General features: G+C 40.8%; 1 protein-coding gene across 4 annotated transcripts in view; it reads left to right on the top strand.

The window, feature by feature from the left end:
- The window catches only part of XPR1 (xenotropic and polytropic retrovirus receptor 1), a 117,346-nt gene that overhangs the window by 66,685 nt on the left and 26,528 nt on the right, over positions 1-24,133 (top strand). For all 4 annotated transcript variants that reach the window (XM_082313331.1, XM_082313333.1, XM_082313332.1 and 1 more), the window contains exons 3-9: positions 7,495-7,596; positions 13,413-13,636; positions 17,673-17,822; positions 18,248-18,331; positions 18,842-18,923; positions 22,470-22,657; positions 22,889-23,068. In XM_082313331.1, the coding sequence (XP_082169457.1) occupies positions 7,495-7,596; positions 13,413-13,636; positions 17,673-17,822; positions 18,248-18,331; positions 18,842-18,923; positions 22,470-22,657; positions 22,889-23,068 (1,010 nt within the window). The remainder of the gene's footprint in view (positions 1-7,494; positions 7,597-13,412; positions 13,637-17,672; positions 17,823-18,247; positions 18,332-18,841; positions 18,924-22,469; positions 22,658-22,888; positions 23,069-24,133) is intronic.

The following is a 24,133-nucleotide window of genomic DNA, read 5'->3' as shown; positions in this document are numbered from 1 at the left end:
GAACGTGCAGGTGAATTGTGTAACCAGGGATTGTCCCAGTGTGGTCCTGGTAATTCCACACAGCTGCAGTATCTTCATTTGCATTGCCACTTACTTGTCTAAACTGAGCATACATGGCCATTATGTCTGGACAGGTCCTAGTATGCACCGAGTAACTCAATCCTGGTATTCTCCATTCTTTGTCTTGGAGTCTAGTAATGGCCAACATGAAATTTCATCTGGAGTCTTAGCTCTTGTTGACCATCTTTTCTTGACCCTTAAGTGTGTGGCAGAATTTCTGGTCTAGCTTATTGGGAAACTTTTGCAAAAACACATAGTGAATCTTTACTTCCCTTCTTGAAAAGAACAAGAATTTAAAGGCTGTTCTTAACCAGGGAAAGCAGGTATTGAGAGTCCCGTCACTGTATGACGCCTTGTGGCATCCAGATCTGTCATACTGTATTAACAATGTGTTTATGGTAGGTTTTGAAATACTATTAGGCATTTGTGCTGCTTCTCTTAATTTATTTTTTCTCTGTCACAAGTTTCTGCCTAGCTGTCCTTCAAATCTGAGGTACCACATAGACTCAGTTTTGTTATTCTACTGGGAATATTTATTTTTCCTAATGGTAGAGAAGTGAAGCATTGTAAAAGTGTTGAAGCATCATGGTCACGTGTAAGGACAGAGGACAGAATGGAGGTATAACCCCAAAGCTGAGATGGTGCTGGCAGTTTGCAAATTCAGACAACAATCTAATAATGGTCAATTATAACAGCAAAACTGGGGACAGCTGGGATGTAAGCTTACAGAGCCTTGGGGTTGTCTCTGCTCCAAAGCTGTGCCAACCTAGTTGGGTTTTTTGCACCCGCTTGTCTCCCCCCACCCCAGCTACTTGGAAGGTAGTCATTTAGATCCTCTTCCAGGCACACAGGGTTAAACTAGCCATGCTTTTTACATGTCTGCTGAAGGTTAGAATTTTTTTTCCTCTGAAATAAGAGAATTTGAAAAAGGTCAGCTTTGAAGCATCATTGCACAGATGGCTTTGCGGAGCTGTTGTCGCAGTAATGCGCATGCAGCCGTGCTTGTACCAGGAGAATCCAGTGACGGCACCACCATGCTCTCGCCTTGGCGACTTCCCTGTAATAGCTGACAAAGACTAGCGCCTCCTTCTTTGTTTGCAAAATGACTTCTTATGAGTGCTAGGCGCTTGTTTAAAGAAGCGAACCTGCAGAACAGCTGTGTAGCTGCCCTATAGACTGCAAAACCCGACACTCTTTGAGCTACAAAGCTCATACCCAGCCAGCTGGGCAACAGCTGTCTTCTCACATCTGGCTACTGCATTACCTGTTTTTTCTGCACCTGAAGTTCATACCAGGACACTGTCATTGCTTTAAAATCTATGTTTACAGAGTCACAAATATAAATAATTTATAGTAGGCACTTGGTTGGATATCTAGCTTGTAGGCATGTTGGGGGGGTTGCTTTTTCTTTCCAGCTAAATAAACCATCTACAAGAATCTGGCTGGTTTCCTTGTAAGATTTCAGTGATACAATCTAAAAATAAGGAAGCAGAATTTTTACCAACCTGAAAATCATGATTTCTGAAGGTATTTTGAAATAGAGTCCATTCATTCTGGGTTAATTGGTAAAAACAACAAAATGGTGAACCAAAACCTGAGAGAACTTGTGCTGGTGACCTGCAGCAGTTCTTGCGTCCTCCTTCCCCTACCCACACAAACACTGCGTGTGCAGGCAATACCAACCTCATTTGCTACCTGAGTGGTCATTTTTTATTACTAGATTTAGGGAAATAATTTAATAACCAAATCTAATTTGGGCTAAAGCATTCATGAAGTTGAGAGCTGACCAGCTCATCCGTGATGGTTTAGAAAAGTAGGTGTAGCCTGCTATGAGTTTTCTTAGTGTTTTTTTTTGTTGTTGTTGTTGTTTGTTGGTTTGTTTGTTTGTTTTTTTAAAATATATATTAACTAGTGCATGAAGCTTCTTTCTTGCAGATTTTATAGTATTTTAATTCAAGGCCCACTTTTTGGTTGATGGAATAAATTCCAAGAGAGATGCACACCATTACATGTGTATGTACAATTTGCAGCTCAGAAGTTAAGGTGGAATAATATGAATGCAAATGTTCCTTATTTGCAAGCAGAGTTGGCTTCCTTCCTCTTCCTATAGCAAGAATACATCCTAGGAAGAAATTTCTATATCTGTACTTTAAGCACTTAAAAGTTTTCTCATACAGAATTTTATTTGCCACAAGATTGGACATGAAAATTCATGGTGAGTAATTAATTTATTGGAAGCTTTCAGTGAGTGATCCAATTTGCAGCTGACCAAGCGTAGCTTTCTGTTGTAAGTAGGGAGTTGCCTTGCAGAAGAACCTTTCCTTTGGAAAAATACCCCAATAAACATGAGGATGACGCATCAGAGGTGTAAAGGTAATCTTTGTCCGTGTCCTTATGAACTATACAGTTTGATTTTTAGCTGTAAAATTTTTTCACTGTACTGTGTAAAAGGTTGGGAAACTGTACGATCTTGGTGCTGTAGAACTGTCAAGGGTATTAGAAAATTGTGATGGTTGAGTAGACGGACAGAGCTCATGGGGGGGTTTGGAGGCAGATACATGTTTTCATTATAGTGACCCACTTTTTTAGAATTTTGAGTGTGATAATAAAAGTGGTCTCTTTTTTTTCTTTTTTTTTCCCCTAATGTGCCACTGAGCCTAGAAGTATAAGCAGTTACTGTCTTCATAGACCTGGGAACAAGAAAACTGTCTTTTAAATTTTGTTAATTTTTCAGAGCACAGTTCTGTTGTTGCAGACCTATTTGAGCCCTGTATACAGGGTTTTTAGTTAGCAAGAGGCCAAGGACAGGGTGTGGAAAATGTTAAAAGTTTCGTGTACTCAAAATGGTGCTGATGTTAAATTTGTGATCACCGGTTCAGTATGAGTTGGTGTGTTTAATGGCAATGTTGAGTTTGACTTTTTTTTTTTTTTTTTTACTGAATAGATGGCAAGAGCCCTCCTAATAAATAAAATTGCCTCCTCTCTAGCTGTTGAAATCACCTTACTCAGATAAAACTGTTTTGTGGCAAACAGGAGGTGAATCAGAGAGCTACACCCATGCTGATCTCATAACAAAGCTAATTAATCTTCTTTTAATTAAATGCCCCTTAAAATTCCACATGACAAAGACCAAAGGATGGATTTTTTTTTTTCTTTTTTAAATGATTACTTTTAGAGGGCACTGCTCTAACAAAGAAAAGTTTTACTGTCTGTTTTCTTGCATGGAAGTGAGTAAGCAGAGCTGCCTGGGATGCTGATAATTTGTTTATATACTCCAAAAGCAGAAAACAAGGAATGAAATGAACAGTTCACAGATGCACTGAGAAATGAGTGCTTGGGACAGTGCAGGAATGTAACTTGCATGTTAATTTTTCAACTTCAGATTCTATTTTAGATGTGCCAGTGTCTGAACTCTCTGCAAACTAGAATGTGTGGCGACAGGGGAGTACATCCAGATTGCTGCTGGTTTACCACTTGGCTTTGCAAATAAAAGCAAGAGACTTTCAGGCGTACTGTATTTTTTATTCACAGCAGGCAATTGCATAGGAAGATAGGGTCAGGAAGCTGCAATATTGATCAGACTATCTTCTTGGCAACCTTGTTCATGGCAACTTCGTGGAGCTTAGAGTAAATGGAGTATTAGGGCTATAGAAAAAGAACAAAAGGAAGGTTACCACTGGCCTTTCTTGGCAGCAATAGCTGGATGCCTTTTAAAAACAGCATCTGTTGTCATGGAGCTTCTGAATCCAAGGCTGATTTCTGGCACCGTGATTTTCTCATGGCAAAAAACATTGTCCTGTCCTAGCCTTGGGGGGAGAAAATAAATAAATAAATAAAGGCAATAGCCTTGGCAGCACTTGTCTATTATTGCAGCTAAGTGACTGAACTGCAGTGGGAACGGGACCAAGGGGAAACCTTTTCACAGAGAATCCTGATTTTTAAAGCTGGCATCCGCTATGGTCTGCAAAATATCTTTTATAAGAAGGTGTTTGACATTTGGAGAAGGATTTTGAATAGTTTATATAGAACTTGCTTTCCTCTGAGTCAGCGATGTTTTGAGGCTGAAATAGAGACCTGAATTCCTAATCTCAAGGATTTTGGAAGGTCTTCCAGTAGTGGTTTGTTTGTGTTTTAAAGCCCATTTTCCTCTTCTAAACTTCAGATATAGTCAAACAGTTTAACACACTTATTTATCATTTCTTGGTCAGTAATGTACAAAACAAGATAGTTACTAATTTATTTGGCATTAATTATGTTAGTTTAACGCTATGTTGCTTTGCTGAGCTTTTTGCTATCTTAAAAGGTGGTATTTTGATTGAGTACAAATATTCATGCTTGACTTCATGGACAAAAAGTATACTCTACTTCCTGATGAGATTTTTTTTGTTCTTTGATAGTTCCAGTGAGTGAAGTTTAAAAACTTGCTTGGCTTTACTTTTGCTTTGTGAACTTACTGAAACCTAGAAACAAGTGATGATAGAAGTGGCTCAGTGTTTCTGAAGCAGGAAAGCAGTGAGCCTCTGTGCTTTTATTTCTACATGACTTATTTTTAAAGGTAGGAAAGGATGATTACCCCATGTCAGAAAGCATCTATAGGCAAGCTCTTCTGCTAGAGATGTGTAAACTCCTTAGGCTAAAGAATTTGCCCTTCAGGACCTTCCTTAAGAGTCAGCTCTGTTTTGATGCTGCTTGATTACTGTTACTTGACAAGTTTCAGGCAGCTACTGCGTAAAATCTCTGCATATTAAGTATCTCATAGTGATTTCTGTTGCTTCACCCGCCTGTTTGTGTTTTTTCGGCCCGTGTTAGTGGCTGTTGGGTCAAGGATTAGGGCTCTCGCAGGCAAGTTCAGATTGGCCTTGCTGGTAGGGCCCCAGGGTAGGATGTTGCAACTGCTGTGACTCCGCTGTTAGAAATTACCAGCCCCAAAGCAGAGTTATTTGTCTGTCCTTCTGGTGTTTTAGGCTGCCCGCAAAGAGGGATCTGTGTTGAGGCACTGAGCTGAGCGGGAGCGGTGGAGGCATGCGCGTGTGTGGTTCTGCAAAGTCTGTGTGCGGCCGGTGACCTCGAGCAGGGGTGTAATGACACCACGGGGCTGCTGCGGCTTTTCTTCAGCAAAGAAGAGTCAGAGCCCTGTCATTTCAGGGTTTGTTTGCACAAGGGAGGGAGCCCTCGTCCTTGGGAGTAGCTGTGGGTCTGCGAGTATAATTGTCGGATAATAAAGGGACCTCGGGAGCCAAAACTTGGAGTTTGGAACAGCCTTTGGAGCCCTTGCAAATTCTTTTCTACAAGCCCTTGGATGGTGGAGTTGTAAACACCAGTCATCTGTGCAGGACTGTGTTTTTTTTAATCTGTTTTACTCTTTAAAGCATCGTCAAACTCCCAAGACAGACTTCTTCCAACGTTGCCCCTGCAGGCTTGCATTCTGTTACTTGCTCTTTCTATACAACCCCTCTAAAACATTAATATAGTGTCTGTACGTTTATGGTGTTTAATATCAGTGCCACAGAGATAAAAATCAGGAAATTCTAAATGTTAAAAGTTTACATTTAATGTATATTGATACTACCTTGAGGTTGGTTTTACCTAGAAATTGATGCTGAAAGAAGAAGATTTTTTTGTTGTGACAGTCCAGAGTGTTTATCTGCTAGTGAGTGAAACTTTTCTGTAGACACTCATCATCTCCATTTAATAACGTGTATTTCAAAATCTTGACCTTATCAAGACTGTAATAAAATTTTAATTTTTCCTCTTTGTGGTAATACTAGCCTTTTTTAGTCTGTAAGACTGCATGAGAATTCAGAAACTGTAACTATGGGGGGTATGAAGAGTCGGCTTTATTCCAGCATTTGGGATGGATAATTGACAGTGCTAAAATTTGTACTTATGGTGTGGATTCTTTAATTTTTACTCAGGAAACTAATTTCTTAATTATGAGAAAATTCATGCTGTTTTTGAAATTCTGCACCTCTGGAGATGCTGCACTGTATTCTTTATAATAACAAAGTGACCGAATTGCTGCTTTAATTGCAAAATTTGACTTGAATTACAGAATTGTACTTAGTTCTTCCAAAAGAGTTAAAAGAGTCCCAGAGCAGTGGGGGAGAAGTGTGGATCTGATGATGATCGCCATAATTTAGACCTCTTCCTTTAAACTTTGCTTATGAGACAGAGAGATTTTATTTTCCAGGAAGGAAGAAGGTAGTTTCCACGCAGTTCCCCATTTACTTGCTGGGCAGATTTTAGTTTGCTGTGGTGCTACATTTATATTTGAAGGATTATAGTGATGAGAAGGTGGGAATGATGGCTGAAGCCAGTGAGTCCTCCTGGAAGGTCAAATTAAACCTTCAGTAAAAGGCTTGGTACTTTCCTTCTAAATACAATTGTTTGCTAATCTGGGATGAATACTTTTCATGGCCAGCTTTGTACTTCAAGAGCAAGACCAGTGCCTGTGGTAGGTGGAACCTGTATACCAGTCCCAGCACAAAGCACATTGCAATGGTGAGAGTGCTGGAGAAACTCTGGGGGAAATGACCAACAAGCTGGAAAGGGCACGGCATGAACGTGCAGCACTGATGGTACTTGGCTTTCTGCTATGGTAAACCCAGGGAATTAAAAACAAACACCTGTCATAAACCCCAATGTTTGTTAAAGAGGTTTGCTCTCACTAAAGTTTGTATTGGAGAACTTGCCAGTGCCCAAGTCTGGAGAGCAGAACAACTTCTGAGTGGGTAAATGTAAGAATTTAACCCTGACATAGAGCATGGTAGCATGTCAAGGGTTGTTATGCTGCTACGTAATCTGCTTTTGTTTTGGTTGGAAGATCTTTCCTTGATCTGGCTCATCGCATGGTTGCGCAAGTGATGTGGGAGGGAAGAGGGGGACCAGCCTTGCGGTGGCTGGGTGGCTTTGTGTCGGGTTCACATGGCAGCAGAGAGGCGGCTTCAGGATTCTGGGGGCAGCAGAGTGGGCAGGTGGGGATGGGGCAGGGTCTTCTCTTTCCACTGGTGTGCAGCTTTATGGTGGCTGACTTTGTGATGGTAGGTGAGATGCCTTTTAAAAAAAGAAGTTCCTGTAGGTATAACGAACAGTCTTGACCCAGGATGGCCCTACAGGCACAGTCCCACAAGCTGAGTTAGGAAGTGGAAATGAAGCATGCGAGATCTGCAATAGCACTTGAAGGATTAAAAAAGATGATGGGAACTTTGGTCAAGGTGCAGTTCTGCCTATGTGCGTTTTTCCCTCTCTATCTTGGCACAATTCCTTTTACAGCCAAACGTGTTCCCTCAGAGCCCTTTGGATTTGATTGTTCTTTTTCTCTGCAAGACAAAGAAGGTGGATTTACTCTGAAGAAGTATTTCTATGGCAGACACTTAGAAAATTGTTCCCATGTTCTTCTATTACAAATTTTTTTTTTTCTATTTTGTTTTATAGATACAGATGAGGACACGGTGAAAAGGTGTTTTGCCACGTTTGAAGAGAAGTTCTTCCAAACCTGTGAGAAAGAACTTGCCAAAATCAACATTTTCTATTCAGGTAAGGTGCTCATTTGTGTGTATTTGTGGAAAATAAAGCAACGCAAAAAGAGTCTGAAGCTCCCAAACTTTCAGAATAACCACAGTGGTCATGCAGGTCTACCATCAGGTAATTATAGGGCAGGTTTATATGGGAAACTGCTCTGGTTTAATCACAGACGTGGAGCTAAACCATGGTATTTGAATGGAGGGAGAACGAGGGGCAGGTGATTTCACTGCTTTGCAATAGCATCCTGCTGAACTTTGTGAGATGCTCTTGAACTTAAGTGGCACCTTACATATAGGGCACAGTTTCTCAGGTTATCCGTGGTGACAGTCTCCTGTGCATGTTTTAGGTGTGCTAAGCTCCCTAGCTGGTGTTTCCTGAGCTTGTGTAGGAATAGCCATCATGGACTTGCCTGTGTATGGTAACTTGACCGTCTTGATGCGTCCAACAAGTTTTTAAGCACTTAACTCTTACTTAAACTCTTGCAACTTTCTGGAGTGGATCAGCCAGTAGCAATTTGTCATTGGATGTGTATAAAATCCTGTTTAGTAAATTGAGTAAAAATGTAATGGTGGTAAGAGTAGGGATTCCGAGGGATCATATGTCAAAGTGCTATTGTTTGTTATTTTCCCTGGGAAAGTTTGCTTTCCCACCCTGTGTTTTGAAAATAAACTTTAGAATGGGATAATCGGAAATTCACCCTGTAATATTGCCACAGAAGGCTTAGCAACAGTGTGCTCCAGTTCCACCCACCATTGCACTTCAGCTGGTTTTCAGCCTCTTTTAGTAAGGTTTAAAATGGGTTTTCAACTAGAAAAGCATTTAAATATGGATACAATGATGCATTGACTTCTGCTTTACTTCCTCTTAACATGTTGATTTATTAACTTGGTGCTATAAACAGGCTTTTGCAGCACAATATGGTAGCCTTTTCTATTTCTGATTTTAATCTGGTAACAAAGACAAAGTTGAATTGTGCAAAATATTTTAATAACCATCAGGCGATGACTTTATTGCTGGCTATTTTATTGCTAGCAGAATCTGGGTTATGAACATTGAGAATAGCCGAAAGCGTAATAGATGCACTAACTGTGCGCTGCAGCTTGCCTCTGTTCAGCTTCCATCTAGGGAAGTAAACCTCTCTTGGGCCGGCTGTGCCAGCTCTTCTGGCTCCCGGGAGCAGGGGTGGTTTGCTATAGCCAGAGTGGGTGGCAGCGCAAGGGCAAGGGGCAGGCTGTAGGTAGAAGTGATATGTTTTATTAGGCCAGCTGGGTTTTACACTTTCTAGGCATTTTTCTACATGCAATTCATATGTACCTAACTCAGAACAATTGTTCTCAGTTTTATTTCCCTGTGAGATCTTCTGTTTCTCTCCCAGGTCTGAGGTAAGGCTTTTATGCTCAGAAACTTGTCTTACTTTTCTAGTTATATCAGATCCTGTGTACTATGAGCTAGACTCTGTGGAGGAAGTTCTGTCAATTCAGATGCACAATACAGATTATAATTTTCCCTAATGAGGACCTGCTAGCACACGTGCACCCACATAACGCACCCATTCCGGCGTTGTTTAAAATGGCATTAATAATATAGGGTAGGGTTTTTTTCAACTTGCTGTCATTTCAAAGAGTTATAGGAGAGAATACATGTAACTTGAAAATGTCTTGTGATAAGATTAAAATAAGTCTTTTATTTGCAGAAGAGCGACGTGACTTTAATAGTATGGGAACCCTTTATTAGGGTTATTAACGTTAAGCTACCTCAAGAAATGTTCCATCAGTGGTTCCTCTTCTTGATCGTGTCAGAAATATGTCACATTGGACCCTACTGTGACTCCAGGCGTGTGTAGGCTTGGATTATGACCTGGTACATCCTATTTATTATAGGCTTATTGTATGGCTTGTTACACACTTGTCTTTACGACAATAAATATTGTCCATTTTCAAGAAAGCAAAGCTTTCTGTTGATCTCTGCTTCAGTTCCTCGTTGTGTTTCCCTGCGCTGAGGGATCCTCAGTGAGCATCGCCAGGGATTGCCGCAGCATGGACAACCCCGTCCTCTGGGAGCGGGCTGCTCCCAGACCCCAGCTCCTCCCCAGCTCCCTGGAGCGTGGGGGTTAGAGTGCCTGCTGCAAAATGCCTTTGCCTTTCGCTGTGTGCTCAGGTTGTCGGCTCTCATCAAACATAGCCTTAATTCCCCAGGCCATTATCCCAGCTCCGTAGGAAGGAAAACTGCCATTAACTAAATCTGATTTGATAAACTGTTTGTGATTATTTGGACTACGCTCAAGAAAATCTACACTCAATTGAAAGAAAAAGAATAGCCGTAAAATTTTCAGATGGTTCCAGTAGAGGAATGCCTGTTCAAGTGCTAAAGTTTTATTTGTGGCCAGTTTTAGTTTGTGTTTCAGCTTTTCTAGAGGGGAGGTTTGTTATATTTTAAATTAGCGTCATCAGGATTTGCTTGGGCTACTATTTAGCTAGTAACATTTTTGTGGTTAATTTAGGAGCTGGTTTTATTATTTGTAGGAAGCCGCAGCTTTAACTTGGTAAGCAAAATATTGAACATAATACGTACAAGTAGGAAAAGGAAGGAGTGCTAAAAGAACCTGCCTAAAACGCTCAGAGCCCTGAGCCAGATAGCTGCGAGGAGGCATGGGCTGTTCAATTACTTCCTGTCTGGTGAAACAGGTTTTGATGACAACCATGACCTGGTAAACTGGAACTTGGCGGGAAATTTTACCAGCTCCTTGGTGTGGTAGTTTTTTTTCACGATCCTTATGTGTGAGCCTTATGTGTGAACTTTTCTTTAAACGTGGAGAACAGAGTCAGAACCAACTTGGAATTGCATAGTTGAGGTGGTAACTCTTTAGGTGGTGGTTTTTAGTCAGGATCTAGAAGCATTTTTTTGAGCAAAGCTGCTACTTTATGGAAGCGCTTTTGTTGAAGTCTGCCTCTGTTGGTTTTAGATTTCTCCTTAGCCTTTGCTGTGAGATTACACTCGAGCTGAGGACTCAGTGGGCATCAGGTCATGCAAAATGCTGCAACACAACAAGAGCAGTTCCAGTTTCTAAGTGTACGCCGCTTTTTTCTAACTCTTTTGAGTGGCACTTTTTTTTTTTTAAAGTCGCTTTTCAGAGTGCTAAATTAGTGATACTGGTGAATGTCTTTTCAATTATTTTGGGAGTATGTTGCAAACTGAGAAATTAATTTCTGCTCTGCTTTGCCATTTCCCTAGGCAATTCCCTAGGAGGTTTTAAGAATAGCAGCGCACAGTTTGCCTTATTTTGCTTCTGCAATGAATCTTGATGATGAAATCATACCTTAACAAGATGAAATGACTTGTGGACTGGATAACTGGAGTCAGGACAGGAGAGAGAAGGCGGCGGCAGGACTGCTGTTTCTCAGCAGCGGCAGGTCGTTACAGGGCTGGGTCAGTTGCCTTGAAAGCCTCATGGTCAGAGGGCTGCAGTCCTCCCCTATGGATGGAGAGGGCTGTATAGAAGACAGCACATGACTCTCTTCAGCAGTGCATAATGAAGAAGAGTGTTTGTATTTGGAGATGATGCTTCTTTAATGGATGTTGATTTGCAAACAGATAGGAAAATTGTAGCAGCAGTTTTATAACTATTTCAAAGCATTGTCTTTTCTTTAAATACTGTGTTGTTAGGCTCATGGTTTTTAAGATTTTTCTGGACATAGGGACAATGAAACAGTGCTTTAAATTGAAAGATGTAAATTTAAACTCTTCCATATTTAATAACTCGATCCAAAGGAAATCTCAGCGTATCACAGATGGTTTAATATGACATTTTGAATATAGAGAGTGAACTTGTGAGTTTTACTTGTATGAAGGCCTTTGATTCTAACAGCTACTCTAACAGATATCTGTTACTGCTTCCTGAGAGAGTTCCCAAAGTGGGGAGAGATTATTGTTTTTGCAGTCTGACCTCGTGTGTGTTAAATATTACATGGTTGTAGGCTGTGGGCAGATGCTTCTCACTGTGGGCTGCATCGCCTCTGTTCGGTGGAGTCCTTGCAGCTGTAGAAGTTGTCAGAGAGGAGTTGTCCTTTCCTGTCTTTTTAAAACCTCTTACTTTAATAAAGTTTATAATCAGGAAAGTTATAGAGAGTTTCAGGCTCTTCTGTACTTGACTTTTCTATATTGATACCCGTTTTCTGTTTGGAAAGGCATTCTCCTTCTGGAAAATATCTTATGCAGAGCACTGTAAAATTATTTACAGAGGAGATTTGTTCTTAAAATTAACCAGAATTGAATAAGACTGAGGAAGAGGTCAGAATTGCTCCCATAAGAGTAAATCTTACTTCTAAAGGGGGGAGCAATTGAGAATTACCGTTAAGTTGTTATATAAGATACTAATGAAGAGAATTAAATTGACAGCCAGGAGGCTGCCGGGCAGAGCTTTGGGTCGTGGTTTCTGGTGCAGTGGCATGTGGCCTGCTGCGTGGAGGTGGCTCCAGCTCCCGGCCGTCTGCTCCAACACTGTGAACCTGCCCAGCGTCTTCCTGGGCAGCACCAGCACCCGGGGTCTGCGGCGCTGCTTGTCGACAGAGATGCCAAAGCTCTGACTGAAGCCGTGGTGGTGGGGAAAAGCCTGGGAGGAATGAGGTGTACAGAACAAAGAGAAAGATAATGGTGTCAGTTATGCTGGCTTTAGCATAAAAAGGTTGTTATTTAGCCAAAAAGATTGTTTTCTGAAAGCACATAAAGCAGCATGTTTAAAGGAACACCTGTTTCATACTTGAGACGTGAGGAAGAGAGACTGACTTCTTCTGAAAACACATCAAATTGATATTTAAATTCAGGTTGACTATCCCTTTAATCAGTAAATAACGAGGCAATGCTTCTAACCTGCGTGAGCTTAAACTGGGGAAAAGAGGGATAAATTATTACAGCGGATCATGTACGGCAGCAAGTAGTGTTGTAACTCCTGATCAAAGCAGAAGCTGTGTTTGTCTGTCACCGGCAGCTTGGCAGAGGGGTTGCGTTGCTCTCTGAGCAACAAAATTCAGCGTCACATTTGAAGCGTGTTTTGTTTTTTTTTTTTTCTTTGATTTCCTTACTGTCATATAAAAAGATAGTAAACATGTAGTCAGTAGTGGGTGCACAGATATGAAAAGTGCTTTGCTTACTAATTGTCAAGTTTCATAATATTGTCTAACGGGTTTTTTTCCTAATGCTTTTTGTGCATTTGCTTCATTTGAGAAAGGCGAGCAGCTTTCCTTTGCGCACAGAGTAGACGTGTGGTCACTGCTTTGGTATTTGGATGAGACCCTATCTGCCTGGCTGCCTCCAGCTACAGCGCTGCCAGCGCGGGGAGGCCTGACTCTGCGTCCCCCTGCGGGTTTATAGCCCATAGGTGCAGGCAGCAGCTGCGCAGGTTGGGCTTCTTCCATCCATAACAGGTATTCGTGCAGTCCTGGAACGAGCATCCTCTAGAAATCAGATCTGGGGTGGAAGTCGAGAGGTCTGAGTTCATGTCTAATGCTGCTTTAGTCTGTGCTGAAGGGACAACCCCTTGATTTTGACTATATTAATTAAGACCTGACTGACATGATGGCTTTTTTTTTTATAACCTGTATATTTTACATAGGAGTGGATTAAAACCTTTAACGAGAAGGAGCTTCATAAAAGAGAAATATGCAGAGTTGTTGAATTCAATGCTTAGTGGGGGAAGGCCATGCAGTAGATTATTCAATGCAGTGTGTTTTACCTACAGGCACGTTATTTGAGGAAAAGATATTGTGGTTTTTATGGGCTCAGTAGGCAAGTTGCTATCCTCTCATCTGACTTTTCCCTTTCCTTGCTAACAGAAAAGCTTGCAGAAGCTCAGCGCAGGTTTACTACTCTTCGGACTGAGTTACAGTCAACTTTGGATGCACAGAAAGAAGCCAGCGGGGCTTCCACGCTGCAGCGGCGCAGAAAGCCCGTCTTCCATCTGTCTCACGAAGAGCGTGTCCAGCATAGGAATATCAAAGATCTGAAATTGGCCTTCAGCGAGCTCTACCTCAGCCTCATCTTACTACAGAACTATCAGGTACCTGCAAAAAGAGGTGGTTTTACAAAGTCCTGTGTGTAAACGTCTCTGTGCTTTGTGTATCCTTGAGTTGCCTCGTTCAAGCCAGTTTTTTATTTCTTTTCTTTTTTTTTTATTTCTTTTTTTTATTTTGGGGTCCCTAAACATTTCTAAAGAAAAGGCAGACGCCTAGCAGCTGGCAGCGTACGTCTTGTTGCTTTTTACTGAGCTAGAAATGCTAAGCTGACCTGCAGAAGAACCTTCCTCCTTCTTCCTTTTCTGGGCTGGCTGGCCCCAGCACCCTTGGCCCAGGCATGGTCAGGGCACAAAGTCACTTCGGGGCCTCTTTCTGTAGTGTGTTGTTCTGTGCAGGGCTGGAGCTGGCAAGTTGGGGAAGAAGCTCTTTTATCTAATATTTGTAGTGAAACTTGAAATACTGACGTACTGTTTCCTCTTGGCGTTACCATGGTAGTGACTGTGACCTTGCTATATCAGAATTTCTTGTTAAAACATCCATTTAAAAAAAAAAATGTTTTTAATTCTGTAGGATACAGGCTCGTTTGCCTTGAAGTATGAAAAAACAAATCTTTAGTTGTACTTGGATTTCTGGCATGAAAGGGCACGGTAAATATTGCAGATGCTGATTTCGTTCCAAAAATCTTGAAACAAAAATCTGAAACTGTTAAGATCTTTTTTTGCTAGGCTAGCTCTTTTGGTGTTAAATACTCTGAAATGCTTTTTAATGTCTTATTTTGGGGGTTTTCAGCTTGTTAAATAAGAATGTTTGAACTTAAATTCTTTAACTTAAATTTGCTACATCTCTATTTAGAACTTTACCAGCGTTGTACTTGAGAATTTTACTAAACAAAATTCACCATAAGAATTACTTGAATACCACTCTGCAGTATGGACAGAACTTAATTTTTCCAAATTCTGAGTGTTTGTACCTCTCCTAAAATGATGATGTGTCCTTGAGCATATGTACATAGGCTGCTAACACTTACTCACTCCAGATGCCTCAACTGGAATTACTTTGCTTTAATACTGGGTTTCCAGGTTGGAAAATCTTAGTCCAACTTGTATTGTTCAGACCACCTCTTACAAACATTGTAACTACTTATTTTCATTGGTTGAACAGACACCCCTCCGTGAGTCCTGAACACGCATTGCAGAAACTATTTATGGCTTTCTCAATAAAGCCCTTTAACTGCTAGAGAGAGTTTCTGGTTCAAAATCCTGGGAAAGGTAGAGTATCCTTTGCTTTTCAGGTATGGAGCGAAGCAGTATTACCTGCTGTGATTTCTTCACTCTTTTAAAAAAAGAAAGCTTTTACTGTTGGTTACAAAAATCACTTCTGAGGCATGATGAAGAATTTAAATACAGGATGACATAGGTCATTCCTTTGAAAAATCTTTTCCTACTCTGCATCAGTGAAGAAAGGCATCTTGCACGCTTACATTTTTGCTACCACAAATCCAGGTCCTTCATATGTATACTAAATATTGATGTAATACCCATCTGGATTTGATAGCTTTCGCAGTTTCCGAAAGGAGCAGAGCTTCTTTCTACAATGTAACTTCAAAGAGAGAATGAGAAAAATTAGTTCAAACTGGTTTTGAAGTTGAGGACAAGGAATACAAGTACCACACCAAACATAAACCCAAATCCCAGAGTACTACTCTTAATCACTTCTGAGCTTGGAATATAAGAACTAGGAATATTTGAGGTCTTGCAGTTTCAGAGAGGGAAAACAGTAACCTGGTGGGAAGATGACGTAGGTGAGGCCTTCATGGAGGAGATAAATTCCTCAGTCTGTTAGGACTGAAGCAAGAGCAAAAGTTGCATGTGTTCATTCCTAAGGTATACAAACCAAACATCAAGCAAAACTATAACTTGTCTCCAGGGCAGCTGTTGCTTTTTTAACTTACCAATGATTAAACTTAGGATAAAAGTAACTTATTGTTAACAGTAATATATAATTCTAGAGTATGTACATACATAAATAAATCTATTTATTTGAAATACTGTGGTTTAGAACAAACAAATCTTGAGAAATTAAGTATATACTATATACTTATATATAATAGAGTACACTCACAGGGCAAATAATGGAGGCTGAATCAGTCTTATTAAACTGCTGTGCATTTACCTTGCTGGTGCATTTCCTGATACACTTGTATATGAGCAAGGATTTTTGAGTCCACTCTTTGATCCTACTTGATCCTGCATAATATTATTGCGTAAGTTGCACTGTTTGGTTTTTGTCACCTTTAATGACAAAACATACCATTAGTTGATTTGCTTCAACGGATTCGATTAGTATCCAGCAGAAATGGAAGTCAGGCTCGGAGAAAGCTCCTTGCCAAATAAAAGCATCACGAATAGCAAGAAACACAAAACTTCTGACTGCGTAAACGATGTTTGACTGTTTTGTTTAACAGTTTCATCACTGCACGTTCCTTGTCAGAAGTAGCACTGTAACCAACGGTGTTTTTATCGTGCACTTTTGGGGATTGCAGAATTTTTGCAGCCAGAGGATGAAACGCCAGTGGAGAGGCTCTAGGGTGTCTGGTGTACCTGTGACCGACCTGCCAAGGCGCACCGGAGTCAGGCTGTGATTGCACATGTGGCAGATAAAGTGATGTTAGTTCAGGCTATTGAAAAATCTCTGACCAAAATAATAATTTTGTTGCATCTTTTTAATTTCAAATTTCTGAAATAGTGATCTGTTCTCCCTGGGGTGGAATGCTGGCTTTTCCAATAGAAAGTAATTAAAGTCTCTTGTCTGCAATAATGCAGATCATTAATGCATTGGCTTCCTGCTCCTGTCTCCCTAGCCTCATTTCCCCACCTAAACGGTATGGGTCTGGTATTAAATCACTCTAAGCATAATTAGATTGAAAATAATTTCAGTGAGTAGTTGGTGCCTCTCCCCGGGGCATTGGATTTTGCCGTTTTCTCTGTTTTTCTTTCCAAGCTACTCTCTAAGCTTTTTAGAAGTGAATTTTGCCCTGGTCTGGCTGCGTTCCTGCTGTTGCTTGAATGAAATGTTGAGTCTTTCGACTGGCATTTTATGTATAATGGAGGATTTCAAATGCGTCTTGTCACAGCAATTGCCTGCAGTGTGATGGGCTTTGCCTGTCTTAGTTACTGTGCATTAGAAGGGTGTGGGGTCAGGGCTCATATATAACTTGGAAATCAACCATTATTTCATGTTTTAATGCAGCACTGTGTGCTTATTTGGCCAGACTAGAGAGTTATATCTCCCATGTCTGCAAGCCTTAACTAGTTTTGCAGTCATTGTGCAATGTACTCTGTAGAAAAGGATGCCGTTCTGGGATGCATTTGGCTGGATTTAATCTGCAGCATTTAAAACATCCACAAATTTTCTGTTGTACAAGGATTTCCCTTCTATAATGCACTTATCTGGAGAATTTGATTTGAAACCAATGTAAAGTTTAAAGAAACTGGAAATCAGTAGCCTAGTTGCAGAAGGGAAAACACCTTGAAGGATTGGCAATGACTGTGGGAGTTGGGACAAAACATAGTCTTTCTGCAGCTTTAAATTTTTGTTAAGAGCTCATTACAACTACTGCTAATCCAGAGAACAGTTGCTGAGTTGCAGTACCTGGGACATAGGCGGTAAGGTGCACCCAGACAGAGGGAGCATGACTTGAAATAACATTAAGCATACAAGTTTTTGAGTATGTCCAAAGGTTATTTATCTTCATTGAGATTTCATCAGGAATGTTGTCTCTTCCTGCATTAAGGAGGAAAATGGCAGTGATTTGGCTTTTCAGGGAATATGAGGTTTAGGTAGTTCCCTGCAAATAAGTTACCTCCTTTTATGCCCTTGAGTCCCACATTTTTTTCTGTTTTTGTTTGTTTGTTTGTTTTTTTACTTCTAATAAAGTAATAACTCAAAAACTTCCTGACAATAGATGCAATAATTTTGATTCTTCTTATTAACTATTGCTTTTTTTGCTAGTGCTGGAAATAGAACCATTTAACTTTCTTGGGAGTCGACCGAGGTTAAAAGCCAGTAACTGTTTTGCAGAACCTGAACTTCACCGGCTTCCGCAAGATCTTAAAGAAGCATGACAAGAACCTGGAGACGACGCGGGGGGCAGAATGGCGGGTGGCCGAGGTGGAGGTGGCACCCTTCTACACCTGCAAGAAGATCAACCAGCTTATCTCCGAAACAGAGGTAAAGATGCTAGTCTGGGCACTGCTCCTCTTTTAACTAGAAAACAATGTTTTCTTGTTCACTACTGATTAATAGAATGTTTTGCCCTCTCTATAGCTTGTATTCACTACCAAGGCAACTATTAATTGATTTTGAAATGCCACTGATTTCTGGCACTGCCTACATAAATTTGGGTATGTTCTCCTTCAGCTGGTAACTTTTCACCCTGAAAAGCTTACGCAGGGTTAGCTTGTGTTGCGTAATAACTTAATGCAGTGTGGTGAGCTTTTCATATCTTTGTTACCATGTGTTAGAAGAGCATTGAGCCAGGGCTCTAATGTGACTTGAAAATCAATGGCTATTTTTGTTGTTGTTGTTGTTTTAATACAGTACCATGTGCTTATCGTTAGAATGAACTTCTGTGATGTATATCTTTATCTCCTTAGGAAGTGGTGACCAATGAGTTAGAAGATGGAGACAGACAGAAGGCTATGAAACGTTTGCGTGTTCCACCCTTAGGAGCAGCTCAGGTGAGAGATCGAGTTATATAGCGAAGCTGCTTCTCCAGCTTGTCAAGGTGCCAAGTTAGATTCAACATTTCAACAAAGTAGTGAAAATAATTGATGTGAGCATGCTCTGCAAATTGTGAGGGGGACATGGTCACATAATCTGCTTTTTAGTTCCGGAAGATTTGGAAATAGCTTGCTTACTATTCCTAATGCATGCAGGCAAGGTAATGAAGGGATGAGATAAATAGTAAAAGGAAATTTGTGCTAATAACAACATATGCTTAGTGTTTGTATGGTCAGGAATATTTTTCAAAGGGCATTGAGGTGCCCAAGCTCTGTTTCAACACAGCAACAACATAGGCAAGAATATTATGCAGCGTTTTCAGTTTAAAAAAAATCACTTCAAGAGCAAGAGTGCGATCAGAGATCAGAACATTGTATCTCTGATTTTAAATGTACTCTGCAACTTAATCTGACTTTGTTTGATAACCTATTTACTCTGCCTTAATTCCACCATTGCTTTGTTCACAGCCTGTACCAGCCTGGACTACATTCAGGGTTGGATTGTTCTGTGGGTTGTTCATTGCACTGAACGTCACTGTCATACTTTCAGGTGGGTATCCTTGGCTGGACCCGGCTGGCTGCCATACCTTGGTTTGGATATATTCTGGTCACTTAGTGAAGACCTGGGTCTGAACTGGGCTGGTCAGGACGTTCTGGGTTAAATCAGCCTGAGTCAGATCATGCTGTACTGAATTATTAGTTCTGCTCAGTAACAGGTTGTGGTTTTTCTCATGTTATATACATGGATTTTGGACTTTGTATTATGGTTTGTTCTCCTGGTTTGCTCCTTACTCTTGGAGGGATATTCTGGAGGTGCAACATCCATGTTTAAAGGCAGATTTCTGTTATTGTTCTGTGAATGCACAGTCCTCTCCCACCTTGACAGACGTGCTCATAGAACTTAAGTTTTGCATGGTACTGACTCCCTGCAGAGAATGAGACCAGACATGGAGCCATGTGAGCACCATGCCACTTGGGACATTTTCATGTACAAATTTCTAGGATTTCAGTGACTGGTGCCTATTAATGGAATTAATTGAATTTTTCTTGTTGGCAGATTTTGGCAAGATTGTTTTAAAAGCTACAATAAATTATTGCATATCTCTGGCCTTGGTTTTATTCTGCTTTGCACCTTCTGAGTTTGGACTCTCATTAGAGTAAAAGCTATGTTAATACTCTAGATCTAGATACAGCGCTTCATCACAAGTGGCTTTACTAATTGTGTGTGTGATTTCAGTAGTGTTGTAACTTGCTTAAGCAGTACAAAGGAAAAGGCTTAACAAATCTATGTATGAGCTCTTGCATTAGGGAAAGCCCATGTCTGTGTTTTTGACTTAAAAGAATTTTTAATCAGATGTTTCTGTAATTGGATCCAGTCATCTCTTGGGATAAAATTTCTCTGTTTGAGAAGCTGTTTGCACTGCTTCCCATTTCGTCTTCATACGGTAGAGGCAGAAAGTTGACCCATCTGCGTGAAGGGTCCATTTAATGTGTATAAGCTGTTCTTTATTCATAGGGGTTTTTTTTTTTTTTTTTTTTTGTAACTTACATGCTTGATCTCTGTGTGAGATGTAAATACGATTAAAGCCAGTTGTGTTTGCTTTATCTCTCGGTATTAAGAATGAAAAAGTGACACAGTTGTGAGAATGAATTCATAAAAATGATTATATCTCTAAAGCAGATGTTACTAACCTAATATGAATAATAGGTGTGTTTGTGTCAGTAGACATGATCTGATATCTGTACGTTACTTCAGATACTGGGCAAAAACTGTATTCTAACTGCAAAGAGTTTGTTTTTAATTGGATATTACTTTGCTAACCTCTTTTCTACTTTTGTTAAATTGCTTTTATGATTTGATTGACTAAGATAGGATTTTAGCATTGTATATGTAGAATCTGTGAAACAGCATTAAAACATGACTTCTAGTAGTAAACCACTTCTGTATTGCCTGATTTTAAAAGTAGAACAGCAAAATTTTTATAGAGATGAGTCCACAATAACTTGAGGTCCAGGCTGCTACAGGTGGATCCCAGGAGAGTGTCACCCTAAAGAGTGTGAATTTTGAGGCTTCACTGTTTCCATATCAGCTTTCCTAGGTACCAGGCCAATGTGTATTTGAGACTGAAAGTTCATGGAAATGGGCGTATGTTTTATTAACCAAAAACCTGTAAGACTTCATGCAAAATCTCAAGACTCTTGCTGCAGCAGTGCCCTGTCTCTCGTTTGGGAATTAGGCTGCAGTGTCATTGGGCTCGTCACCAGGGACATCTTCCTCTCTGAGCACCGTGTTCAGAGCCCGCGCTTGCTGAAGGTATCCGTTGATCAAGCGTCACATACCTGCTTGACTCTAGGAGGTGACTTTGCTTGTGGTGTTGGATTTAAATGGAAACAGTATTTGAACGGAAGATCTTTTTGCCTCGGGGCTGTAGTACAGAGCCCTGGACTGGGTCACGCCAGCTTGAGACCTCGTACATCTTTGCTGGTCACTTCCCCGCAGGTGGGGTCCTTGAGGGTCTTCAGTCAAACTGCTCGGCTGTAGTGAAGAAAATGGTTCAATTAGGAAACATGAAAAGGGAATCAAATCTAGCCTTTATACTGCTCAAGATAAACTAGGTAGGGTTTAGTATCAGAGGAGAGAATATACGGAGATGCTCTCAGTTTCTCTGTTGTCAGTAGCTCAGCTCGTTGTGCTGTTCAGTATCTGCTTTTTCTCCAGAACCAGCTGCTGTTCCATACTGCAATTATGGTCCTCTACCACCCTAAGAGTCCAGAAATAAGATTAGCGGGCATTAGCTATATGGAAGTCATATGCTACACTGTCATATTAAACTGTATTCACCTCAGGATAAACCTTTGTCTGGGTATTCTGTCTCGAATAGCACGCAGCACATCTGTCCTATTCTGTCTGGTCATTTCTTATTGAATATATTTGGGGCTACTTCATCCTTTTTGGAAGCACCTCCTTTGGTTTTGTCTGCAGGCATTTCAGATTAAAATTTGAAATCCATGCTTTTGCAATTCCATATTTAAGACTCATTTCTTTCAGCTTCTTCAGGGTGTCTGTCATTTCTGTCCAAAATTTGACTGTCTTTTGCCTGAATCCGATAATCTATTTAAGTTTTAAATTCGAAGCAACAGTTCTTAGGTCATTGTTCCTTGCACTGTTCTTCCATAATTTCCTGTGATATAAAGTACAGATGCTGAAAACTCCTGAAACTTCTTACAGATAAGCTTTCTCTGAAGAAAAGTTTGCAAAACTTGGGGCTGTAATTTAGACAGGAGGGTTTGTGAGAATAAATTCTCAGCATCGATGCTTTTTTTCCCTCTTGAAAAGCATGTGGGTGAGAAACACTCCGTAGAACTGAAAGCGAGGGTACAAACTACTGTATTTTTATTTGCAGCTTTCTCATAAAACTCGTATTGGGCAATCAGGGGACAGTATTTTGCGAAGGGGCTTGCGCTAGAGAAAGCTGCTGCTGTATAAGGCTGCTCATTGTTGGAAATTAAGTAGATTTGTTTCCAAAACCCTAAAGGCTGAACAAAGGAAGCAACAGGCTTTCCAGTATTGCTGCCTTATGTTGGGTTTTCTGTTTGGGTGCAGCTAGAAACTGTAGTGCTAGCTATGACTATGTATTACATTACAGTTGTATTGAGTTCGGTGATTAGGCGCAGTTCAGCATTGTTTTAAATGCTGTAAATGGCGCTTCTTTGTTTTGTGGGGAGCTGAAGTATTTGCGTATCTGTCTGTTGGGATTTCATCTCCATTAAACCAGAACATTTAAGTGCACGTAGTCACAATTTATGCTAGTGCTGTCCCTTGTGCCTGTAGTGTGAGACAGGGGACGTAAGATGCTGCTAATGACCCGGCTACATCAGCTGGAGAGTGGATTTTCCCCAGAATACTCCTAAATCCTCTGACAGGCTAGGCAAAAAGTCCTCCACTTGCTGCAATACCCAGGTGCATACGAGTGTACCCTGTTTTCATGGGGTGCAGTCGAGCATCTGAGAGCCAGCATAAAGCAGTGGAGCGCAGCTTTGCTTTGCGACATGACTTGTGCTATCACTGAGGTTGTTTTCTTTTTGTCTTTGCCAGGTGTGGCTTTTATAGATGGACCAAATGTGTGGCCACTGGTGAGAATCTATCGAGGTGGCTTTCTCCTGATAGAATTCCTCTTTCTCCTGGGTATCAACACGTACGGCTGGAGACAGGCTGGAGTGAATCACGTCCTCATCTTTGAACTCAATCCCCGCAGCAACTTGTCCCATCAACATCTCTTTGAGGTAAACAGAATAGATTGTAGGAGCGGCTGAGCTGTGCGGTGTATCGGGAGGATAAATCCTGCGCCGTTTCCTGGCAAGGAGTTCTAACACAATTAGAAGAGGAAGTTGCTGAAGTCTGATTAGATTACAGGATTGAGCACTGCTCTCCCTTTTCTTATAATGAGAATTCATTGTAGGTTTCAGGGTTATATTTTCATAAGGTATCTACGTGTTTTTTCTGTCTTTCTGTAGATTGCTGGTTTCCTGGGGGTCTTGTGGTGCCTGAGCCTGCTGGCATGTATATATGGTCAATTCACCTACATCCCTATGCAGGTGAATCCACTCATCTTGTACGGCTTCATGTTGCTTTTTCTCATCAACCCCACCAAAACCTTATATTACAAGTCCCGTTTTTGGCTGCTCAAACTATTGGTAAGTCCCAAACCTGATTTAAATAAATAAATTTTAAAAAATGCTGTAGTTGAGCAGTAGCAGTTAAGTGTATACAAGCGTCACTAATCTTCAAGGAAGAGGGATGCTTATACCACTGTGTATTCATAGAGCAGACCTGATAAAGTATTGACTGCAAATAGTTGTTGAGCACAGGTTTACAGAAGCAACTTCTGCTTGTCTGTACCAGTCTGTCATTATCCTCGTACTGCAGGTAGCTGCTTGTTAATCTTCCTATAGACAGCTGTATACATACTTTTGCACATACAGAAATACTCAGGTATCTTTGCTTGTTTGTTCCTGAATGTAGCGAAACAGTTTTGTTAGGGTTACAGTGCTCAAGGCAAGGCTGCATGGATGCTCCTCAGCCCAAACTGGGAGAGCACCAACATTGGGAGGGTTCACTGATAGAGAGGGAACCTTTGCAAAGGTTACTGCTTATGAAACCATGTTCATGGGGGGGGTGTTCAGCAAATCTTTTTGTGGTCTTAAGCAGAACTATTTATTTTTGACCCAGCTCCTCTTTCCCTGGTAAGATAAATCTGGTAAATTGAATGTAAATATGCATGCTATTTCAGTGTTCCAGCTATAGGTGGGAGCCCCAAAAGAAGAGTTTTCAAACTTGTTGGATGGCTCATCGTTTTCTTTCCAAATGGCTGTTTCACACGTTCATCCCCACCCTGTATGCCCTTTTAAATTGACTTTAATCAAGATGATTCCCTTGATACCTTATTCTTGCTGGAGCTGCTCTGAGAGCATCAGGCAGAAAAGGGTTTGGCTGGCTGATGTTATTCGTAGAATCATTTGAATGCCAATTAAAACAATTAACTTTATCTGGAACATGACAAAGATGAAATGTAGAATCATGCTTCAAGCGTGTGCGTGCAGGTATGCACACAGCTAGTTAACCTTGGTGCACTTACCCCTGTTATTTGATTTGTTAGCTTACTACTATTTCAGTTTCTTTCTTTTTTGCCTTCCAGCATTCGGCACATCTTCTCATAGATGTGGCTTTAGTCCCAAGCCTCATTAGTCTTACTGCTGTCC

Source organism: Platalea leucorodia (assembly GCF_965183815.1).
Source record: "Platalea leucorodia genome assembly, chromosome: 5".
In the NCBI taxonomy this organism is placed as follows: Eukaryota; Metazoa; Chordata; class Aves; order Pelecaniformes; family Threskiornithidae; genus Platalea; species Platalea leucorodia.
Note: the sequence above shows the minus strand (reverse complement) of the source record. Positions and strands in the feature narration are given on the sequence as shown.